The sequence below is a fragment of the Bubalus kerabau genome, chromosome 21 (genome assembly GCF_029407905.1).
Source record: "Bubalus kerabau isolate K-KA32 ecotype Philippines breed swamp buffalo chromosome 21, PCC_UOA_SB_1v2, whole genome shotgun sequence".
NCBI classification, from domain to species: domain Eukaryota; kingdom Metazoa; phylum Chordata; class Mammalia; order Artiodactyla; family Bovidae; genus Bubalus; species Bubalus kerabau.
The window spans coordinates 53,061,374-53,082,039 of record NC_073644.1 but is presented as its reverse complement, the minus strand read 5'-3'; the positions used below and the strand labels follow the sequence as shown (position 1 = coordinate 53,082,039).

Sequence of the window (20,666 nt, the reverse complement as noted above, 5' to 3'; positions counted from 1 at the left end):
GATATGCCTAGCTCAGCCTGTGAGGGCTCTTTGTCTCTTTGCTAAGAAACGTTCCAGACCCAAGGTCACTCTTATGCAACTGTGCAAGGGGCAAGAAGCTGCACTTGACTGCCTTTCCCAACAGTAGACAACCTTACATTGCTCCCAGTCATAAGGAGAAAGCATTCAGTCATTCACTATTTAAGTTTGATGTTAGCTATAGGCTTTCTAATGGATGCACTTTATCACATTAAAAAGTTGATCTTGTACCACACATCTTGCAACTTTGGTTAAATTGTTTATTAGATCTCATAGCTTATTTTTGTGAATTCTTTGGGATTTTCTTTTTTTAATACTCCATTTTTTTATACTCCATTAATTTTTAATGGAGTATAGTTAACTTACAATGTTGTGTTAGTTTCTGCTATACAGCAAAGTGAATCAGTAATTTGTTGTTTAGTTGCTAAGTCATGTCCAACTGTTTTATGACTCCATGGACTGTAGTCTGCCAGGATCTCTGTCCGTAGGGGCGAAAATACTGGAATGGGTTGCCATTTCCTTCTCCAGGGGATCTTCCTGATCCAGGAATCGAGTCTATACCTGCACTGGCAGGCATATTCTTTACCCCTAGCACCACCTGGGAAGCCCAAAGCTTTGCATTGCCCCCTCTGAGGTTTGAACTCAGGACCTTCAGATTATGAGACTGATACGCTGCAGGCAACTTAATGGTAGAAAAATAATCCTCTTCTCCCGTATTTATCAAATCAAGGAAAACATTCATGAAATCAAAACAATAACCTTTGTATTTGCCATTCTTTGTAGTATTACAAGTGATTTTTCAAAACATCCTTTATATAATGAGCAAATATATACATACTGTAAATTCATAAGGATTACATAATACATTTGAAAGAAACTGAAAGTCGCTGCCGACTCTTTGTGACTCCATGGACTGAATTCTCTAGGCCAGAACACTGGAGTGGGTAGCCTTTCCCTTCTCCAGGGGATCTTCCCAACCCAGGGATCAAACCCAGGTCTCGCGCATTGCAGGCAGGTTCTTTACCAGCTGAGCCACAAGGGAAGCCCAAAAATACTGGAGTGGGCAGCCTATCCCTTCTCCAGCAGACCTTCCTGACCCAGGAATCAAACCGGGGTTTCCTGCACTGTAGGCAGATTCTTTACCAAGTGAGCTTTCAGGGAAGCCCCTATGAATATATGTATAACATATAATTTTATATATTATATGTATAATATATAATTTTATATATTATATGTATAATATATAATTTTATATATTATATAAAGGAAAATCCTTTACATGATGAGCAAATGTAAACACACGTATTATAAATTCATAAAGATTACATAACACATTTAAGAACAAAAAATACAACGTTTTATAGGCACATTTGTTTTTTGAAATGTAAACAAAAACACTGTCCATACTAAGGTAAAACACTAAAAAATTATTTCAAACGATTTCAAAAACATTGCACAAGAATTTGGGGGGGCGGTTCTTTGTTTTGTTATCACACAGTTCCCTCCTATGCTTGAAACCCAAAGAATGTTGGGACAATTACAGTTTCTAAAATAGCACAAAACAGAGCCATAACACAGTAGCCTACCATAAGCATTCTGAAAACTGCAAACATTGGTTTTATCTTCCTAAATCATCAAGCGGAGGAAAGGGTAATTTGGGGACACAGGAAGAAAACAAAGTCATATCACAATACTAGGGAAAAAAAAAACAAACCAATTTGGCAAGTGGTGGTGATAACTTCTACTTCAGTTGTGGTGCGAAAGGCCATGCCTGGGAGAGAACAATTGTCACACAGCGGCCTCCAGCAGATCTCCCGATGCCGGAAAGATTTCTCTATCTATCCCAGTACTGAAGACCCACAAAGGCAATGAGGATACAGACTGACAAACAGTCGGATACCTGAGAAAGCAGTCTCAGGTCCTCTGGCTGTTACGGGAAACACGGATTGAAACTGTCCACCCTGGCCAGGCATAACAGTAACCATTTGCATGAGTTATTTTATGACAGGAGATCCTGGTAAGGAATATGCAACTAACAAGCCACCACCACCAGGAAGAATTCAGGAAAGGTCAAACGGAGACAGGAGACACCAGTCCGCCTGTCCTACCAACCTCCCAGAAACCTTCTGGCTAGACTCCATTGTGCCTGAGTGATGTGCATGCCACCAGAAAGGACCCTGAGTCAGAATGATTGGCCAAAGACAACCCGAAACTAATCTCATCACCATAACACCTGAGACTGCGAACCATAAGGCAGAGCGATCTTCCTGGGTTCCCTCACCCTCCTGCTTTCCACCCGGGCGCCCCTTTCCAGTAAAGTTTCTCACTTGGTCAGCACGTGTATCTCCTTGGACAATTCATTTCCAAGTGTTAGACAAGAGCCCAGTCTGGGCCCTGGAGGGCAAACTCCCTTCCTGCAACACGTCCAGGTGACCCCTGTTCCTAATGAGCTGCAAACCCCAGCCTGCCAAAGCAGCGGGTTTTCTCAGACTCCTGCTCCTCCTGGTGTCACTTCCCAGGGGCCCATGATACACTTCCTGGCTCACTGAGGGTGACCCAGTTCCCAGGCAGCATGCTCTTCACACCGCCTGTCCCTGGACATGAACTGGCTGAACCAGGCTCTGTGATCTGGCTCTTCCTAGGTAGAGGTAAAAAGGGCTGAGTCCTTGAGGAGGAAGAGAGTGGTTTGACCGTGGGCTCCTGTCTTATGGCACCAATCTTGTGACTTTATTAAATTAACATTTGTTAAGTGGAGTATAGGGCTTTCTGGGTAGCTCAAACAGTAAAGAATGCCCACATTGTGGGAGATGACTGGGTTGGGAAGATCCCCTGGAGAAGGGCATGGCAATACACTCCAGTATTCTTGCCTGGAGAATCCCATGGACAGAGGAGCCTGGTGGGCTACAGTCAGCCTGGTGGGTCGCAAAGAGTCAGACACGACTTAACGACTAACACACACACACTCAAGTGGAATACAGGAGCAGGATGGTGGCAACAGGACCACAAGAGTAATTAAAATAGATAAGCTTATTACTCACGGGTCCTGGAGAAGGTGCACTTCGTCTCTCCAGTGGTCTTCAAGTCAAGACAGGGTGCAGAGAGGCCGGATGCCTTTATCATAAGGGTCCCTGGGGGCAGTGCTTTGGGCTTCCTAGGATAGGGTCCCAGTGATCCCTTCAGACCAGAGTAAGCCACAGAAGGTCTATCTAAGGGGGTGCATAAGACATCCAGGCGCTGGGATGCAGGAGAGACTGTTGATCACAAGAGCTGTTGGGGAAGCCATTTCAGGAACTTATGTTTGCTTGTGACTCCGTAGAGGCCACAGAGGGTGCATGCTTGCGTGAGGGGGTTGGTGTCAGTTTAAGGTCTCTGCAAACCGCTTGGCCAAACAAAATGGACGAGGAGGCAGCAATACCCAGGAGTAGCTTAGTTACATTCTCCATATGAAGACACGGGTTTCCCCGTGGGAGTGAAGGCCGCCCGCAGCCGTCTTCAGACCCGGCCAGAAGGCGCAGGGGCCCCACCCCGTCCCCGGGGCACGGCTGAGAGTCACCCTGGCGGTGGGTAGCTCACCCTGGCGGTGGGTAGCTCACCCTGGCGGTGGGTAGCGTATGACGAAGTCCCCCCAGGGGAGTGCCGGGCTCTGGGACAGCACGGGCCTCTTGTTGCTGAGCTGAGGCCCCTCCAGCTCCTGGCGCGCCCTGATCGCCGAGGGACGCAGGATTTTCATTATGAAAACCCACCCTCCCAAGAACGGGTTCCGAGGTTGGACGACTGCACAGGGCGGACGGATCTCACGCGGGACTCGACTTCCGGGGCTCCTTGGCGGGATGAGGAGCTCTAGGAGTGCCCGGGGTCTCCGGTTGGGGCCCCTGCCGCCGATGCCAAAGCCGCGGCGGCAGCAGGCAGCAAAAGGGACCCGGCGCGGGCGGGGCCGCGGCTGCTGCGGGAGGCGGCGGAGGGGCCATGGCCACTACCATAACCTCGCTCTCCTTCGCCTGATCTGGAGGGGCACTCCTGCACCCTCCGCCCGCCCCCCCCCCCCCATTTTAAGCCAGTACAGTAACAAAAATCACAAAAGTCTTCCCGACGTGCTAAGAAAGCCTGAACTGTGCACTCTTAGGATCAGATGGCATGTAACCAACCCTTTATTCCCATTATAAGATACAACTAGCTGTATAAATTAGAGTTGTGTTTTGACCTTCAACTTTTCCAAGAGGAAAGGCATACTACATAGTTTGCCTTCCGAGCAGAAACGAAAATATCCAAAGAGGTGGAGTAGAGAATCTCGAAGCCTCAACCGAGAGGAAGTAGCTGGTTTCGGAGTCCTACGTTGCCATGGTCACGCTGCCCCCTTCCGGCCAGGTGCAAACCGCGCGGAGTGGGTAGCCCGGGGCAACCAGAACGCCGCTCCTGGAAGCACTCCTCACTATCCGTTGCGGTTTGAGGCATCCTGCCAAGGCGGCTGAAGGTACCCGGGACTCTGAAAATGTAAAGACAGCTTTCTGGCTTTCTGGGACACTGGGAGGTGAAAGGCATAACACTCTTGGCGACCCGGGCAACTGAGGAGTTGGAGGGCAGGGAGCTGGACACGGGAGGAGGAAGGGGAAAAAGAAGGGAGTTAATGACTTGGGCCCTCGATTCCAGACATTTGTCCAAGCCGCCTCCAGTTCTTAGGCTCAGCCTAGCCCAGCTGGACCTGCAGTCAGGACTTATATTAAGAGGAAAAAATGACACCCTGTGTTTGTAGAGGGAAAAACTTAAGTCATATCGGACTCTTTCGACCCCATAGACTGTAGCCCACCAGGCTGCTGGGGAAAGAATACTGGAGTGGGTTACCATTTCCTTCTCCAGGGGATCTTTCAGACTCAGAGATGGAACCCGGGCCCCCTGTCCTGAGGGCCATTCCCTTCACTGCAGGCAGATTCTTTACCAACTGAACCACCAGGGAGCACCCCCCCCCTCCCCGCCCCCGGTAAGCAGGAATTGTGAGTCAAACAATTTTGTTATTCATTCAAAATTGTTTTGGATATTCTGAATTCCTTAAATTTCCATAAGCTTGTTTAACTTTTCAAAGAAATAAGGTAGGATTTTTGATAGGGTTTGATTAGTGTTGTGTTGGCCTGCCCCAGATTGTTCTGCCAGTTCAACACAACCCTATCAAACACATAAAAAGATCATATATAATCTTTTATTCCCGTACTCAACCATGAGGCTGAGCTTTCTATCAGTTGGAGGTATGCTTCTAGAATTCCTACATTACTGCCTATCTTATCGTGTGCTTTGCTGGAAAACTGACTTTTGATTGTTGACTTGCTTAGTTTCTCTTTTTAGAGTCCATTCCACTCCAATATTCTTGCCTGGAAAATCCCATGGACAGAGGAGCCTGGTAGGCTACAGTCCATGGGGTCGCACAGAGTCAGATACAACTGAGTGACTTCACTCACTCACTCACACTCAAATAAACAACCTAGTCATTCAGCTTAAAATAAACAGGTAAAGGAAAGAAAATTAAACCCACTGCAATCAGAAGGAACACTAATAAAGATTAAAGTGCAAATTAATAAAATAAAGATTCAAAAAACAAAGAGTTAGGTCTTCGAAAAGACTTTTTAAATGATGAATTAGCTAGAATGACCAGGATTGATTCAAATTACTAAAATCAAAAATGAAATACCAACTTTACTGAAGTAAACGATTATTTTTTTAAATAGTGTAAATCATTGCCAATAAATTAGATAACCTAGATGAAATGGACAAGTTCCTAGAAAGACACAAACTAGAAAATATGACTATAACAGAAATAGAAAATCTGAGTAGACCTATGACAAACAAAATAATTAAATTAGTAATTTTGAAACTTCCCACAAAGAAAAGCCCAACCCACATGACTCCATTGGTGAATTCTATCAAATATTTAAGGAATAATTAATATCAAGCCTTCACAAACTCCTCAAAAAAAAAAGTAGAAGAGGAAGTAACACTTCCAACTCATGAGAGGTAGAGGCTAGCATTACCCTGATACCAAAACCAGACAAAAATATCACAGGAAAATAAAGCTACAGACCAAGACATCTTATGAGTATAAAACAATATCCTCAATAAATTACTGGCAAATCAAATCCAGCAACGTATAAAATGATCATACACAATGATCAAGTGGGGTGTATTCCAGGAACACAAGTGTGGCTTATTAAAAAAAAAATCAATCTTTATAAATCAATATTTATAGAATATTAGCCTCATCTACAGACACCGAAAAGCACTTGACAAAATTCAACAGCCTTTCATGATTCAAAAAATGAAACACTTAACACACAAGGAATAGTAGGGAACTTCATCATTCTGATAAAAAGTCCAAAAAAGCCCACAGCTCACATCATACTTACTGGTAAAAGACTGAATACGTTCCCTCGAGGGCTGGAACAAAACAAGGATGTCTACTTTATGTCTCTACAGATTTGCTTTTTCTAGACATCTCATATAAATGAAATCATAATATGTGACTTTTTGTGTGTGTTTCTTTTATTTAGCAGTGTTTTCAAGGTTCATGCATGGTATAGCATGGTATATGAGTACTTCACTCTTTTATGTAATGGAATAATATTGCATTTTACAAATATTACAAAAGAGTCAACATGACTTAGTGACTAAACAAAGAGAGGTCTGCCTCCTTCCCTACTTGGCTTTGGGTGGCAATATCTAAGCCCCATCAGTGTTATTCCTCACAGGAGTGTCTTTGTTTGCCTGGGGATATTTTAGTCACTTTATAGTCAATATAGGTCCGTCTAGTGAAACCTATGGTTTTTCCAGTAGTCATGTATGGATGTGAGAGTTGGAGTATAAAGAAAGCTGAGCACCAAAGAATTGATGCTTTTGAACTGCAGTGTTGGAGAAGATTCTTGAGAGTCCCTTGGACTGCAAGGAGATCCAATCAGTCCATCCTAAAGGAAATCAGTCCTGAATATTCATTGGAAGGTGAAGCTGAAACTCGAATACTTTGGCCACCTGATTCGAAAAACTGATTCTTTTGAAAAGACCCTGATCTGGAAAAGATTGAAGGCAGGAGGAGAAGGGGACAACAGAGGATGAGATGGTTGGATGGCATCATTGACTCAACGGACATGAGTTTGAGTAAACTTCAGGAGCTGGCGATGGGCAGGGAGGCCTGGCATGCTGCAGTCCATGGGGTTGCAAAGAGTCAGACAAGACTGAGTGACTGAACTGACTGAACTGATAGTCAATATAGTAATTTAGGTTGGGGCTGGCCATGTCACAAAGTCTAACAATGTCATTTAAGATGAGGACTTTGGGTCACATGGTATTATCTCAACCTCCTAAGGGGTTAAAAACTGAGGTCAGGCACATGGGCAGTCAACAGTGTCTATGTAATGGAACCACAGTAAAGATTCTGGATGCCAAGGCTCAGGTGAGCTCCTCTGGTTGGCAATTCCATGCATATTGTCCCTGGGAGCAACTAAGCCTGTCCGTGATTCCTCAGGGAGAGGATAACTGGAGGCTCTGCATTTGGAACCCTCCTGGACTCTATCCTATGACTGATTTTAATCTGTATCTTCTTCCTGGATAACTATAGGTGTAATAACTTTCAGTGAGTTTCGTAAGTCCTTCTTGCAAATTAGTTGGGGATCACCAGATTTGCAGTTGGTGTCAGAAGTAAACATGGTCTTGGGGAACCCTTAAACCCTGCAATGATTTCAGAAATAAAGGTGGTCTCTTGGACACCATTTCTCAAAGTTTGCAGCGTTTATGTTCATGGGGTATATTTGTCTATTATTTTTTCTTGTAATGTCTTCTTCTAGTTTGGTGTCAGAGAAATGATTCCCAAAAGGAATTGGGGAGTATTCCTTCCTCTTCTGTTTTCTCAAAAAGTTTATTTAGGATTACTATTTTTACACCTTCAATATTTGACAGAATTTGCTGGTGAACTAATCTGGACTTGAAGCTTTTTTTGTGGAATGGTCTTTAATCATAAATTCAAATAATTTTATATCAATATGGCTACTCATATTTTCTATTTCTTCATTTGTTAGTTTGGTAAATTGTCTTGCTAAAGACAAGAAATTTGTCCATTTTATCTAAAAGTTGTCAAATATATTAAGTTGGTATAGATGTGTGAATAATATTCTCTATTCAATATGTGTTGGATCTGTACTGATGGCTCTTTTTTCATTCATCATGGGGGTGATTTCTGTTTTTTCACTGTTTTTATTAATTAAATAATATTTAAATAAATATTTAATTTATAATTAAATATTTTAATAAAATATTTCAAAAATATAGAATTGACTATAAATTTAGTTCACTCAATGATATTAAATTTTAGTTTAATTAAGGTGAATTTGAATTAAAATTTAAATATGTAAAATTAAACCATATTAAATAAAATGTAATATAATAAATTGAACTAAAATTAAGTTGAAATTACATATGTAAGACATTGAATTTCATACATTAAATTAATATTAAATTATTTTAAAGCAAATTGCCTGCATGAATAAATCCAAATTCAATTATGTTAAATTAAATTTAGCTTTAGTAATTAAATTTAGGCCTTCTCAGGTGACTCACGGAGAAGGCAATGGCAACCCACTCCAGTGTTCTCGCCTGGAGAATCCCAGGGACAGGGGAGCCTGGTGGGCTGCTGTCTATGGGGTTGCACAGAGTCGGACACGACTGAAGCGACTTAGCAGCAGAAGCAGCAGCAGCAGCAGGTGACTCAGTGGGTAAAGAAACAGCCTGCAATGCAGGAAACACAGGAGACACAGGTTTAATCCCTGGGTTGGAAGCTAATCCCTGGGTTGGGAAGATCCCCTGGAGGGCATGGCAATCCACTCCAGTATCCTTGCCTAGAGAGTCCTATGGACAGAGGAGTGTGGTGGGCTACAGTCCATAGGATCACAGAGTCGGACACAACTGAAGTGACTGAACATTCAGGTCAGTTCAGTTCAGTCTCTCAGTCGTATCCGACTCTTTGCGACCCCATGAACCGAAGCACACCAGGCCTCCCTGTCCATCATCAACTCCCAGAGTTTACCCAAACTCAAGTCCATTGAGTTGGTGATGCCATCCAACCATCTCATCCTCTGTCATGCATGCATGCAATTATATTTAATTTAAATCTGAGTTATATTCCCTTAAACTTATTTTTAAACCAGAAATGAATAAAGTCATTCTGGCTTTGAATGTGGACATGAGGACGTTTATAATGACCACAACCTCCCCTTTCAGTGTGTGTATGTGTGTGTGTGGGGGGGGGGCAGGGGGAGGGGTTGTACTAATACTTTGTATCTTATTTGATTGTCACGGTTGCCCACGTTAAAGCATTACCCTGAGGAAGCGTCTGGCTCTCCAGTCTGAGGATTTTTTGTTATACATAATATAAATTTTTAAAAACTTTAAAATTAAATTTATGGGAGAGAAAAGTAACTACATATGAAACAAGAGAACCCAAGTGGACATCGCCAAGAAGTGACACTCTGGTGGTGGGTGTTAGCTAGGGAGCAGTAGGGATAGGATGGGTTTAAACCAAAGTGAGTTTTGTTTTGCAGAAAGTTGCAGCCACTAGATGTTCCTAAAAGGTTACAGTGTATTCCAGTCAACAAGATACTACAGTGAGAGCAAGTAACCAAGTGCCTACTTACTTGCAGTTTTGGGCAAACTAGAGTAAACTTTGCTTCATTATAATGATTATGCCTCCTGTCATGCTTAACTTAAAACACCCCCAGGGACACAGTGCTTTGAGAACTATCTCCTTGTCTCCTTACTTGTCACAAGTAACAAAAAACAAATGCTTCTGCTTTATTATATATTACTTGTGACAAGGAAGTTCTTGATGTGTTCATTGGCTAAATAACCCAAATGACAGACCCACTGTGTCTGCTCAAGGGAAGACTTGATGAAGCTGGTGGTTGCTGATTTAAAAATCAACTTTGGTCCAGCCATTCTCACCAGAGATGGTCAGGTCACCATCATGTATGGCCTTCAGTTGTTGCCTAATTCTAATGGATGAGTGCTATTGTAGAGGCCCAGAGGCAGAATCATCAGGTAGGCCTGGCTAAGGCACTGCTGGGAGGAGTGACAGCTGCAAACAGTGATGGGAGGTATCAACACAGATAATCAATAAACAATCTATATTAAAGAATAGAAGAGAGTTTCATTTGAACCAAGCTGAGGACTGGCCCAGGAGCACAGCCTCCACCAAGGAAGAAAGCACTCTAGAGAAGCATAGTTTTCAACAGTTTTATACAGCATCAGAGAAGAACTGTACAAAAAAGATTTTTATGAACAAGATAATCACTATGGTGTGATCATTCAAGAGCCAGACATCCTGGAATGTGAAGTCAAGTGGGCCTTAGGAAGCATCACTATGAACAAAGCTAGTGGAGGTGACGGAATTCCAGTTGAGCTATTTCAGTCCTGAAAGATGATGCTGTGAACCTGCTGTACTCAATATGCCAGCAAATTTGGAAAACTCAGCAGTGGCCACAGGACTGGAAAAGGTCAGTTTTCAATCCAATCCCAAAGAAAGGCAATGCCAAAGAATGCTCAAACTACCACACAATTGCACTCATCTCACACGCTAGTAAAGTAATGCTCAAAATTCTCCAAGCCAGGCTTCAGCAACATGTGAACCGTGAACTTCCAGATGTTCAAGCTGGATTTAGAAAAGGCAGAGGAACCATAGATCAAATTGCCAACATCTGCTGGATCATCAAAAAAGCAAGAGAATTCCAGAAAAACATCTATTTCTGCTTTATTGACTATGCCAAAGCCTTTGACTGTGTGGATCGCAATAAACTGTGGAAAATTCTGAAAGAGATGGGAATACCAGACCACCTGACCGGCCTCTTGAGAAATCTGTATGTAGGTCAGGTAGCAACAGTTAGAACTGGACATGGAACAACAGACTGGTTCCAAATATGAAAAGGAGTATGTCAAGGCTGTATATTGTCACCCTGCTTATTTAACTTATATGCAGAGTACATCATGAGAAACGCTGGGCTGGAAGAGGCACAAGTTGGAATCAAGATTGCTGGGAGAAATATCAATAACCTCAGATATGCAGATGACACCACCCCTATGACAAAGTGAAGAGGAACTAAAAAGCCTCTTGATGAAAGTGAAAGAGGAGAGTGAAAAAGTTGGCTTAAAGCTCAACATTCAGAAAACGAAGATCATGGCATCTGGTCCCATCACTTCATGGGAAACAGATGGGGAAACAGTGGAAACAGTGTCAGACTTTATTTTTCTGGGCTCCAAAATCACTGCAGATGGTGACTGCAGCCATGAAATTAAAAGACGCTTACTCCTTGGAAGGAAAGTTATGACCAACCTAGACAGCATATTCAAAAGCAGAGACATTACTTTGCCAACAAAGGTCAATCTAGTCAAGGCTATGGTTTTTCCAGTGGTCATGTATGGATGTGAGAGTTGGACTGTGAAGAAAGCTGAGCGCTGAAGAAGTGATGGTTTGAACTGTGGTGTTGGAGAAGACTCTTGAGAGTCCCTTGGACTGCAAGGAGATCCAACCAGTCCATTCTAAAGGAGATCAGTCCTGGGTGTTCTTTGGGACTGATGCTAAAGCTGAAACTCCAATACTTTGGCCACCTCATGAGAAGAGTTGACTCATTGGAAAAGACTCTGATGCTGGGAGGGATTGGGGGTAGGAGGAGAAGGGGACGACAGAGGATGAGATGGCTGGATGGCATCACTGACTCGATGGACATGAGTTTGGGTGAACTCCGGGAGTTGGTGATGGACAGGAAGGCCTGGAGTGCTGCAATTCATGGGGTCTCCCAGAGTCGGACATGACTGAGCCACTGAACTGAACTGAACTGATATAGCATCAGAACAAAGAACATATTAATACATCAAACACGGCAAAGGTACGTTCCTTCAAGGTTTCAACAGCGATGTGTAGTTACAAATTAGCAGACACATAGTGAGTGAGCATGACCTTGGCATGTGGGACAGGAACCTTATCCTCCAAGGAATACTGGCATTGGTGTCACAGGAATAATAAGGGACAGAATGAAGGGACAAAATAGGTGATTAAGTAGTTAATCCCCACTAGGGGATTCTAAGTAGAAAAATATGGGAAACTCCTGCAAGTTAATAATTAATAGAGAAAGCAGGTTTGCTTAACCACAAAAGGGAGGCATTTCTCCCTATCAGAAAGTGGGCATTCTTTAATCGCAGTGGTTAGAACAAATGTACAACGTGTACTTGACAGATCATAAATCAGGCTGTTTCAGTTTTACATAAAGTTTAGGCCAAATCAGATATAAGCCTGACTGGGCTTCCCCTGCCCCTAATAGGCAAAAATTACCTGTCAGAGGTAATGTTGGAGGCATGACGAAGGGAATGCTTTCCTTCCCAGCATAAGGCACACAGTATACGGACGTCCATTAGTAGACGCGGAAAGGAAAAACGACTGAATAGTGAAAAGAGCTACTCAATCCAGGTAGCGTTCCTAAAAGAGGGCCCCCTTCCCTATAGACATCTAGGCAGTACCAGCTACTGGCGCCAGAATCCACCGGCAAGATGGCGGCTCCCTCTCGGTGGCCGATTAGGACGCTGCCCCCGAGCGTACGATTCCAAGATGGCGGCGTCAGCACGGAAGTCGTGCAGTAGGCGCGACCATATTGCCTAGCGTCCGTACAGGTAGTGACTGTACGGACTAGGCTGGCCAACAAGATGGCGGCGCCTTTGGTAAAGCTGAACTATAGGCGCCGCCATGTTTCCCGAGAATACTTGAGAGCACACGAGATGGAGGCACCTCGGAGACCGTCCGAGCTCTAGCCGGGCCACACCAGCTTGTGTGTCGCGGAACAGACGCACTAGGCCTGCGCAGTAGGAGTACGGTGCCTGGGAGGCACCAGAAAAAGCGGAAGTGCTTGTGGGCGCGTTTGCAACGGCCGCGGACGCTGCCGAGTGGTCTGTGCAGGTTCGCGGGTCACTGGCGGGGTTCGCGAACGGGTGCGTCGGGAGCCGAGAGATGGTAAGTGCACGGTTCCAGGAGGGAGTCGGCGGTTAGAGGTCAGTGAGGTAGGAAATGGTGGAGTCCATTGGCAGGCTCGTGGGGGTCTGTGTTGATCCATAACCAGGGACTGTGGGCAGAATGGGGGAGGGGGATGGTCTGTTGTGAGCCTTAACCCGGGTGCCTGGGTAGAATGACGGGGGTCTGATGGTCCGAATTTTTACTCATGGGGGAACCATCGGGGAGTTCTCTGATGAGCCATCATGGGGGTCTGTAATGGAAGTTTAACGGGGATCCCTGATGGTAGTGCCTTGAGGGTCCCGATGGGGGATTCTTTGTGCAGAGTGATGGGGAGGTTTTCCAAGAGTTGTGTTGGGACAGTCTGGAGGGAGCCGTGATGAGTCCGTATCAGGGATCCAGGGGGGCGGGGCCGCCGGTTAGGTTGATCACTCCGGAACCTGAAGGAGGGCACCGTGGTGGGAAGTCTGCCGAATGAATAAAGTGGTACCTATGAGACCCTGTGATCGGGGGCCCGTGAAGAGCCATGACAGGAGCAAAATGTGGGGAGTGGCAGGATGTTTGCAGCGAGCCATTATATGAGTGGGTGCCTAGTGATGGGGTGTCAGTGGGGTTAAGCCGATAAAGGAGGTGTCACGGGTGAGCGATGGGGAGTGGTCTACGGGGACTACGATGGAGAGATTTAATGAGGAGCCATGGTGGGAAGTCTGCATTGGCAGACTTGAGTTGTGTGGTGAGCCGTGATGGGGGTGTACTAGTCGGATGAGGTGCCATGATGGGTTGGGTCCCACAGGAGGGTGACGCTTCAGATCCAGAGCCTCCAGACGCCGGGGAGGACAGCAAGTCTGAGAATGGGGAGAATGCGCCCATCTACTGCATCTGCCGCAAACCAGACATCAACTGCTTCATGATGTGAGCCCGGGAGAGGCGGGTGGGACTGACACCTGGCCAGGTGGGGTGAGGCCAGTGGGTCCCGCCCCTCACGTCTCCCATCACTCGCCCCGTCCCCCTCAGCGGCTGTGACAACTGCAACGAATGGTTTCACGGGGACTGCATCCGCATCACGGAGAAGATGGCCAAGGCCATCCGGGAGTGGTACTGTCGTGAGTGCCGAGGTGAGGGGCAGGCAGCTGGGGCTTCGAGGGAGGAAGAGGAGCCTTCATGGGAGGGTGGGTCATGGGGAGCAGTGGATGGGCGGCTGTGGGCAGAGTGACTGCAGGTCGGTGCCCTGTGAGCTGTGATAGAAGGGGCAGCTCTGCCCTGGTGTAGGGAGACAGAGCTGGTGGGTGGGCCAGAAGAGGAAGAAAGAGTTCTGGGGCCCCTCCAGGTCCCCCCATACCAACCCCCACTGGCCTTGCCCTCTGCCCCACAGAGAAGGACCCCAAGCTGGAGATCCGCTATCGGCATAAGAAGTCGCGGGAGCGAGACAGCTCCGAGCGAGACGGCAGTGAGCCCCGGGATGAGGGTGGAGGGCGCAAGAGGCCTGCCCCGGATCCGGACCTGCAGCGCAGGGCAGGGGCAGGGACAGGGGTTGGGGCCATGCTTGCTCGGGGATCTGCTTCGCCACACAAATCCTCTCCACAGCCCCTGGTGGCCACGCCCAGCCAGGTGAGTGGCGGCGATGGCTGGGATTGGTGAGGGGCTCCCCTGGGAGGCCCTGCTTGGTCCCTGAGTTCTGTTCCGGGCCCTTCCGTCAGCATCACCAGCAGCAGCAGCAGCAGCAGCAGATCAAACGATCAGCCCGCATGTGTGGCGAGTGCGAGGCCTGCCGGCGCACGGAGGACTGTGGTCACTGTGACTTCTGCCGAGACATGAAGAAGTTTGGGGGCCCCAACAAGATCCGGCAGAAGTGCCGGCTCCGTCAGTGCCAGCTTCGGGCCCGGGTGAGCATGGGCAGAGTTGGGCGGGGTCAGGCGGGGGGCCAGCGTGTCCAGGAAGAGCCGCCGGAGGCTAGGTGGGGTGGGGTCTAACCGTATTCAGACAGGTGGCGAACGCCTGGCCTGTCCAGATGAGCGGGGTGTGACCAGATGTGCCAGGCTGGCAGGGGACCCCCCAGCTCCAGGTGGACAGGGTAGGGCCAGGCATTTCTAGGTGGTCGGGCCTGGCTGGGGCAGGGCTGAATGCGTCCTGGTGATGAGCTGTGGGCAGACTGGTGTGTCTGGGGAGGTGAGGCAGGGCTGGTGGGTGGGGTCAGGCACTTGGCAGGGCGAGGGCAGGGCCCCCCTCCCTCCACCTGGGGCTGACCTGGGCCTTCCTCCTGCCGGCACAGGAATCGTACAAGTACTTCCCTTCCTCGGTGAGTCCAGCCCCCCAGGGCGGGCGGGGCATGCGGGCCGGGCGGTCAGGGCCAGTCCTGAGATTCTGCCCCGCAGCTCTCGCCGGTGACGCCCTCAGAGTCCCTGCCAAGGCCTCGCCGGCCCCTGCCCACCCAGCCACAGCCACAGCCATCGCAGAAGCTAGGGCGCCTCCGAGAGGATGAGGGGGCAGTGGCATCTGCGGCAGTCAAGGAGCCACCGGAGGCTACAGCGACACCGGAGCCACTCTCGGATGAGGACCTCCCACTGGACTCTGAACTGTACCAGGACTTCTGTGCAGGGGCCTTCGATGACCACAGCCTGGTGAGCAGCCAGAGCATCCCATGGTGGAAGGGTCAGCCCAGTTGAGTTCAGTTCAGTCGCTCAGTCACGTCTGACTCTTTGCGACCCCATGGACTGCAAAATGCCAGGCCTCCCTGTCCATTGCCAGCTCCCTGAGTTTACTCAAACTCATGTCCAACGATTCGCTCATGCCATCCAACCATCTCATCCTCTGTAATCCCCTTCTCCTCCTGCCTTCAATCTTTCCCAGCATCAGGGTCTTTTCAAACGAGTCAGTTCTTCGCATCAAGTAGAGGTTACAGAAGCAGAGAGTATCCGTAATGAGGAGAGAGGAGGCAGAGGGTATGGAAGGTTGATGCGGGGACTGAGTAGGTCGTGGGGAGGTCACCGGGAGCGCAGGACAATCAGTGTTTGCCTCACTGGCAGCCCTGGATGAGCGACACGGAGGAGTCCCAGTTCCTGGACCCAGCGCTGCGGAAGAGGGCGGTGAAAGTGAAGCACGTGAAGCGGCGGGAGAAGAAGTCTGAGAAGAAGGTGACAGGGTGGAGTGGGTGGGGGAGGGAAAGGTCAGGGCCTGACGGGCTGGGGCGCCGGGGGTGTCAGGGGTCCAGGGACGACTTCAGCCCTGCCCTGACCCCACGCGTGTTGTCCCACAGAAGGACGAAAGATACAAGCGCCATCGACAGAAGCAGAAGCACAAGGACAAATGGAAACACCCTGAGCGGGCTGACGCCAAGGACCCCGCGTCGCTGCCGCAGTGCCTGGGGCCTGGTTGCGTGCGCGCCGCCCAGCCCGGCTCCAAGTATTGCTCCGACGACTGCGGCATGAAGCTGGCGGCCAAGTGAGTCATTTTGGGGGAGTCGGGGACGACACGGTAGGGCATGACCGGAGCCCCCAGTCAGTCACGTGGCCACCGTTCAGTCAACCAAGCACCCACCTATCTGTCCACCTGCTCACGCACCCATCCTCCGTCTGCCCGTTCATTCACCTGGTTATGCACCTTTCACCCTTGAGTCCCCTTCCATCCTTCATCGGAGCACCCCACTTACCCACCTCCTTGCTGGCTTCCTTCCCTGCGCACCCAATTCCCCATGTCCCTGCAGCCGCATCTACGAGATCCTTCCGCAGCGCATCCAGCAGTGGCAGCAGAGCCCGTGCATTGCTGAGGAGCACGGCAAGAAGCTGCTCGAGCGCATCCGCCGGGAGCAGCAGAGCGCGCGCACCCGCCTCCAGGAGATGGAGCGCCGCTTCCACGAGCTCGAGGCCATCATCCTGCGCGCCAAGCAGCAGGCGGTGCGCGAGGACGAGGAGGTGAGGGCCGCGGCCCCGGCAGCCCGGCGCGGGGCCGCGCGCCTGGCCCTGTCCAGCCTCATGGTCCCCTCCGCCCGCGCAGAGCAACGAGGGCGACAGTGACGACACGGACCTGCAGATCTTCTGCGTCTCCTGCGGGCACCCCATCAACCCACGCGTTGCCTTGCGCCACATGGAGCGCTGCTACGCCAAGGTCAGGGTGTCGGCCCGAGGGGGTGGACGGTGTGGGGACATCGCGGGGTCCGTGGGGGGCAGGTGGGCCGTCTGACCAGGGCCCGCAGCGCACGCCCACAGTTCCCTCGTTTGTGCTCGCCCCTCCAGTACGAGAGCCAGACGTCCTTTGGGTCCATGTACCCCACCCGCATCGAGGGGTGAGTGTGGGCGCGTGCAGGGTGAGAGCGGGGTTACGGTGGGGTCAGTGGCCGCCGCCGGTGCGGGCGGGGGCGCTGCCGTCCTCTTCCACGTCCTTCGCTCCACACCCCCAGGGCCACACGGCTCTTCTGTGACGTCTACAACCCTCAGAGCAAGACGTACTGTAAGCGGCTCCAGGTGCTATGCCCCGAGCACTCACGGGACCCCAAAGTAAGGCTTTCCCATCCCCGCTCCCTTCCTCCGCCCATGTTTGCCCCTCTTTTCCCAGGCACCCCTTCCTTGCATTCCTCTCTTCCCTCTGCCCCCGCCTCCCTTCTCTGTTCCTTCCCACTCTCCTCCGAACTTGCAACTTCCCCCACCCACCCCGGCCTCCCTGCAGGTGCCAGCTGACGAGGTATGCGGGTGCCCCCTCGTAAGGGATGTTTTCGAGCTCACGGGTGACTTCTGCCGCCTGCCCAAGCGCCAGTGCAACCGGCACTACTGCTGGGAGAAGCTTAGGCGCGCCGAGGTGGACCTGGAGCGCGTGCGCGTGGTAGGTCCTGACCGCGCACTAGGCCCTGACCGCGTGCTGGGCCCTGACCGCGTGCTAGGTCCTGACCGCGTGCTAGGTCCTGACCATGGATGTGCGGACGCCAATGTGGATGCAGCTGGGGTCGGGTGGAGCGGAGCTCCAGAGCCGCTTCTGCTTAAGGCTTCTGCTCCCCACGCAGTGGTACAAGCTGGACGAGCTGTTTGAGCAGGAGCGCAACGTTCGCACAGCCATGACCAACCGGGCGGGCTTACTGGCCCTGATGCTGCACCAAACCATCCAGCACGACCCGCTCACCACCGACCTGCGGTCAAACGCCGAGCGCTGAGCCCCAGCGGCCCACACGTCCTATCTCCCTGCGCTGCGGGCGGGCCCGGCCCTGGACCCCTATTTGTCTGGTCTGCCATTCATGTTTCTCCGACGGTCCCCGAGTCCCTGTGCCCATCCGTCCACCGTCTGACTGCCTGTCTGCCCTTACCAGAGGGCCTCGGAATTTCAAGTCTCTCCGTTCTCTGTGCCTGGGTGGGACTGTGGAGTCTGCTCACCCGTGCCTCCCCGAACTCTGGTTTTCTTAATAAAACTTTGATGAAACAAAAAAGATAACTGTTGGTGGTCTCCGAACTTTTCAGTCGCAGATACGTTCCCACGGTCCTAGAGTAGAGGGGCGCACCTGTGTTCCAGAGCGGCTGCAGTACAGGTGTAGACTGCACGTGGCTGCCCGTATTCAGCTGGCGCCCATTCGGTGCTCTGCAGGCCCCATCTTGGGCGTGGGGATCTGGCTTGCTGATGAGAGTCCAGTGACCTCCACTGCCATCCTGTTATTGTGAGACTAGGTGTTTGATCAGCACTCGTTCCATGAATGGCTGATTTATCATTCCTAATGTGAACAGGAATCTTCTTACTCTTAGGAATATTCTCCAGATCAAACTTGTATTAAATGATGGACACAAGGCCTTCCTCTACTCTGCAAACCCCTCTCTTGCGGTGCACATACACCAGGAGCGCCCTCCCCCTCCCCCAATGTCAGGGCCAGTCAGCCCCAGGCACTGCCTTTCCAGGATGGATGCACCCACGTGGGTTACACGGACCTGGCCTTTTATCTGCCGAGCAGTACTGCCCTCTCCCCCCGAGGGAGAAAGAGCTGTGGCCATCAGGGGGCGTGACTTTTCTGGGTGCTCCAGTGACTTCATGTTGGGAGGTGGGGTGGGGGGCGGTGGTGGCAGGGAGAGAGAGAGACACAATTGCTGTGGAGGAGATCTTAAGTTTTAAGGGAAGATAAGAAAATTTAAGCATAACATGCTGCCTGCCGGTATTGGGCCCTCCCTAGTGAGCAGTGTGCGCCTGCATTATACATTAACCAGACCTCCCCAAAGGCAGCAATGTCTGCTCAACCATAAAGATCAATGTTTTTTTCCCCTTCTTTTGATGCCAGCAATGTAATCCTTAGATTATAACTTTCTTCTTTCCTAATTTTGTAACCTGCAGCTGCTTCCTACCTGTAGATCTGGACTATGTATCTTTGGTGAACTTTATGTAAAATGTCAATGTGTCGTTTTGATATATGCCTTCGACTTCTGTGCCTTAGAGCTTTCTGAAAGACTATTTCTAGGGTTGTAATTCTCAGGTTGGCTCAAAGAAAATCATCTATTTCTCCTTTAGATTCATCAACGTAAGTCTTCCTCTGTTCTGTGCCTCTCGTTGAAGTGGATATGGCTGACTATTAGGCAAAGAGGCTTGGAGTTGTCAGCAGTCATTTTTAATAGGAGTGGCTGACACAGGTATATGGTGATAGGGAAACATTTTATAGGCTACACATGTTATCAGTCATATTGATTTGTTGCACAAACATTGTATGTGTACTTTTAGAAGTTGAATTAAAGCATGTAGTGATACATGCCATGAGTAGCTTGAAAGCTACTAAAAAGATAATAATACATAAAACGAAAACAATAATCATCTGTAAAACTGAGTGAAAAAAATACCTAGCCCTGAAGGGAGCCAACTAAACAGATCATTAAAAGGATCTCTTTTTTTTTTCTTTCTTTCTTTTTTTAAAGTCTTATAACCATTTTGTCTTTTGGGAGCGTTATCTAGGACCATCTATACTTGTGCAGAGGTATTGATATAAGTGCAGCAGGCAGGTTGAGCAATAGCACACCTCCTTATTTAGCCAGGAGGAAATGAAAGGTGGGGAATTCCCTGGTGGTCCAGTGGTTAGGACTCTGAACTTCCAATGCAGGGGCATGGGTTTGATCCCTGCTCTGGGAACTAAGGTCTTGAAAGCAGCATGGCCAAATAAACAAAGACATCAAAAATGAAAAGAAAATGGAAGGGAATTGAATTATCCAGTGCAACTGAGTTAAAGAATTGAAGGATGTTATACTGTTTGCAGACTCTTTGGCTGTTTGGCCAATGGTGGCTGATAGATTTACAACTATATCTCTCTTTATTTATACTCCTGCCCTAGGGAGCAAGAGTCTCAAAAGACTTTGCTACCAGGTATCTTGGTATACTGATAACATGGGTCTCTTGGTTCCTTAAGGGAGAGAGAAATGCAGTCCAGCTGTCACTTTTATATAGACATAACATCCCAGTAAGCACAGACCTTATAACTGCCAGCTCGTAAGATATTTATGTGCCATTCATGGACAGGCCTGTCAATTCCAATGCCACATGTGAAGACAAAACCTGAGGGAGCTAAAGTCATCCTCCCAAGAGAGCTCTCACTGATGGACTCATCAATTGGAAATTCTGCTAACAAGGCTTTAAACCACGGGTCACTTCTCTTGCAGGCTTTCCAAGAGCCATCTGTATGGTACTG

General features: G+C 49.0%; 1 protein-coding gene across 2 annotated transcripts; it reads left to right on the top strand.

Annotated features, from left to right (window-relative positions):
* The first annotated feature begins 12,820 nt into the window (after positions 1 to 12,820).
* Positions 12,821 to 18,448, top strand: CXXC1 (CXXC finger protein 1). Of its 2 annotated transcripts, XM_055559352.1 has the most exons (15): positions 12,822 to 13,039; positions 13,830 to 13,948; positions 14,051 to 14,151; positions 14,409 to 14,644; positions 14,734 to 14,919; positions 15,306 to 15,332; positions 15,409 to 15,654; positions 16,060 to 16,167; positions 16,290 to 16,474; positions 16,737 to 16,944; positions 17,027 to 17,137; positions 17,266 to 17,315; positions 17,430 to 17,526; positions 17,696 to 17,848; positions 18,027 to 18,448. In XM_055559352.1, the coding sequence occupies exons 1-15, from the start codon at positions 13,037 to 13,039 to the stop codon at positions 18,171 to 18,173; spliced, it is 1,977 nt and encodes a 658-aa protein (XP_055415327.1). In that variant the 5' UTR covers positions 12,822 to 13,036; the 3' UTR covers positions 18,174 to 18,448. The 2 variants fall into 2 exon arrangements, with proteins under 2 accessions (XP_055415328.1, XP_055415327.1); XM_055559353.1 differs by lacking the exon at positions 15,306 to 15,332 and having other exon boundaries at positions 12,821 to 13,039.
* The last annotated feature ends 2,218 nt before the right edge of the window (positions 18,449 to 20,666 follow it).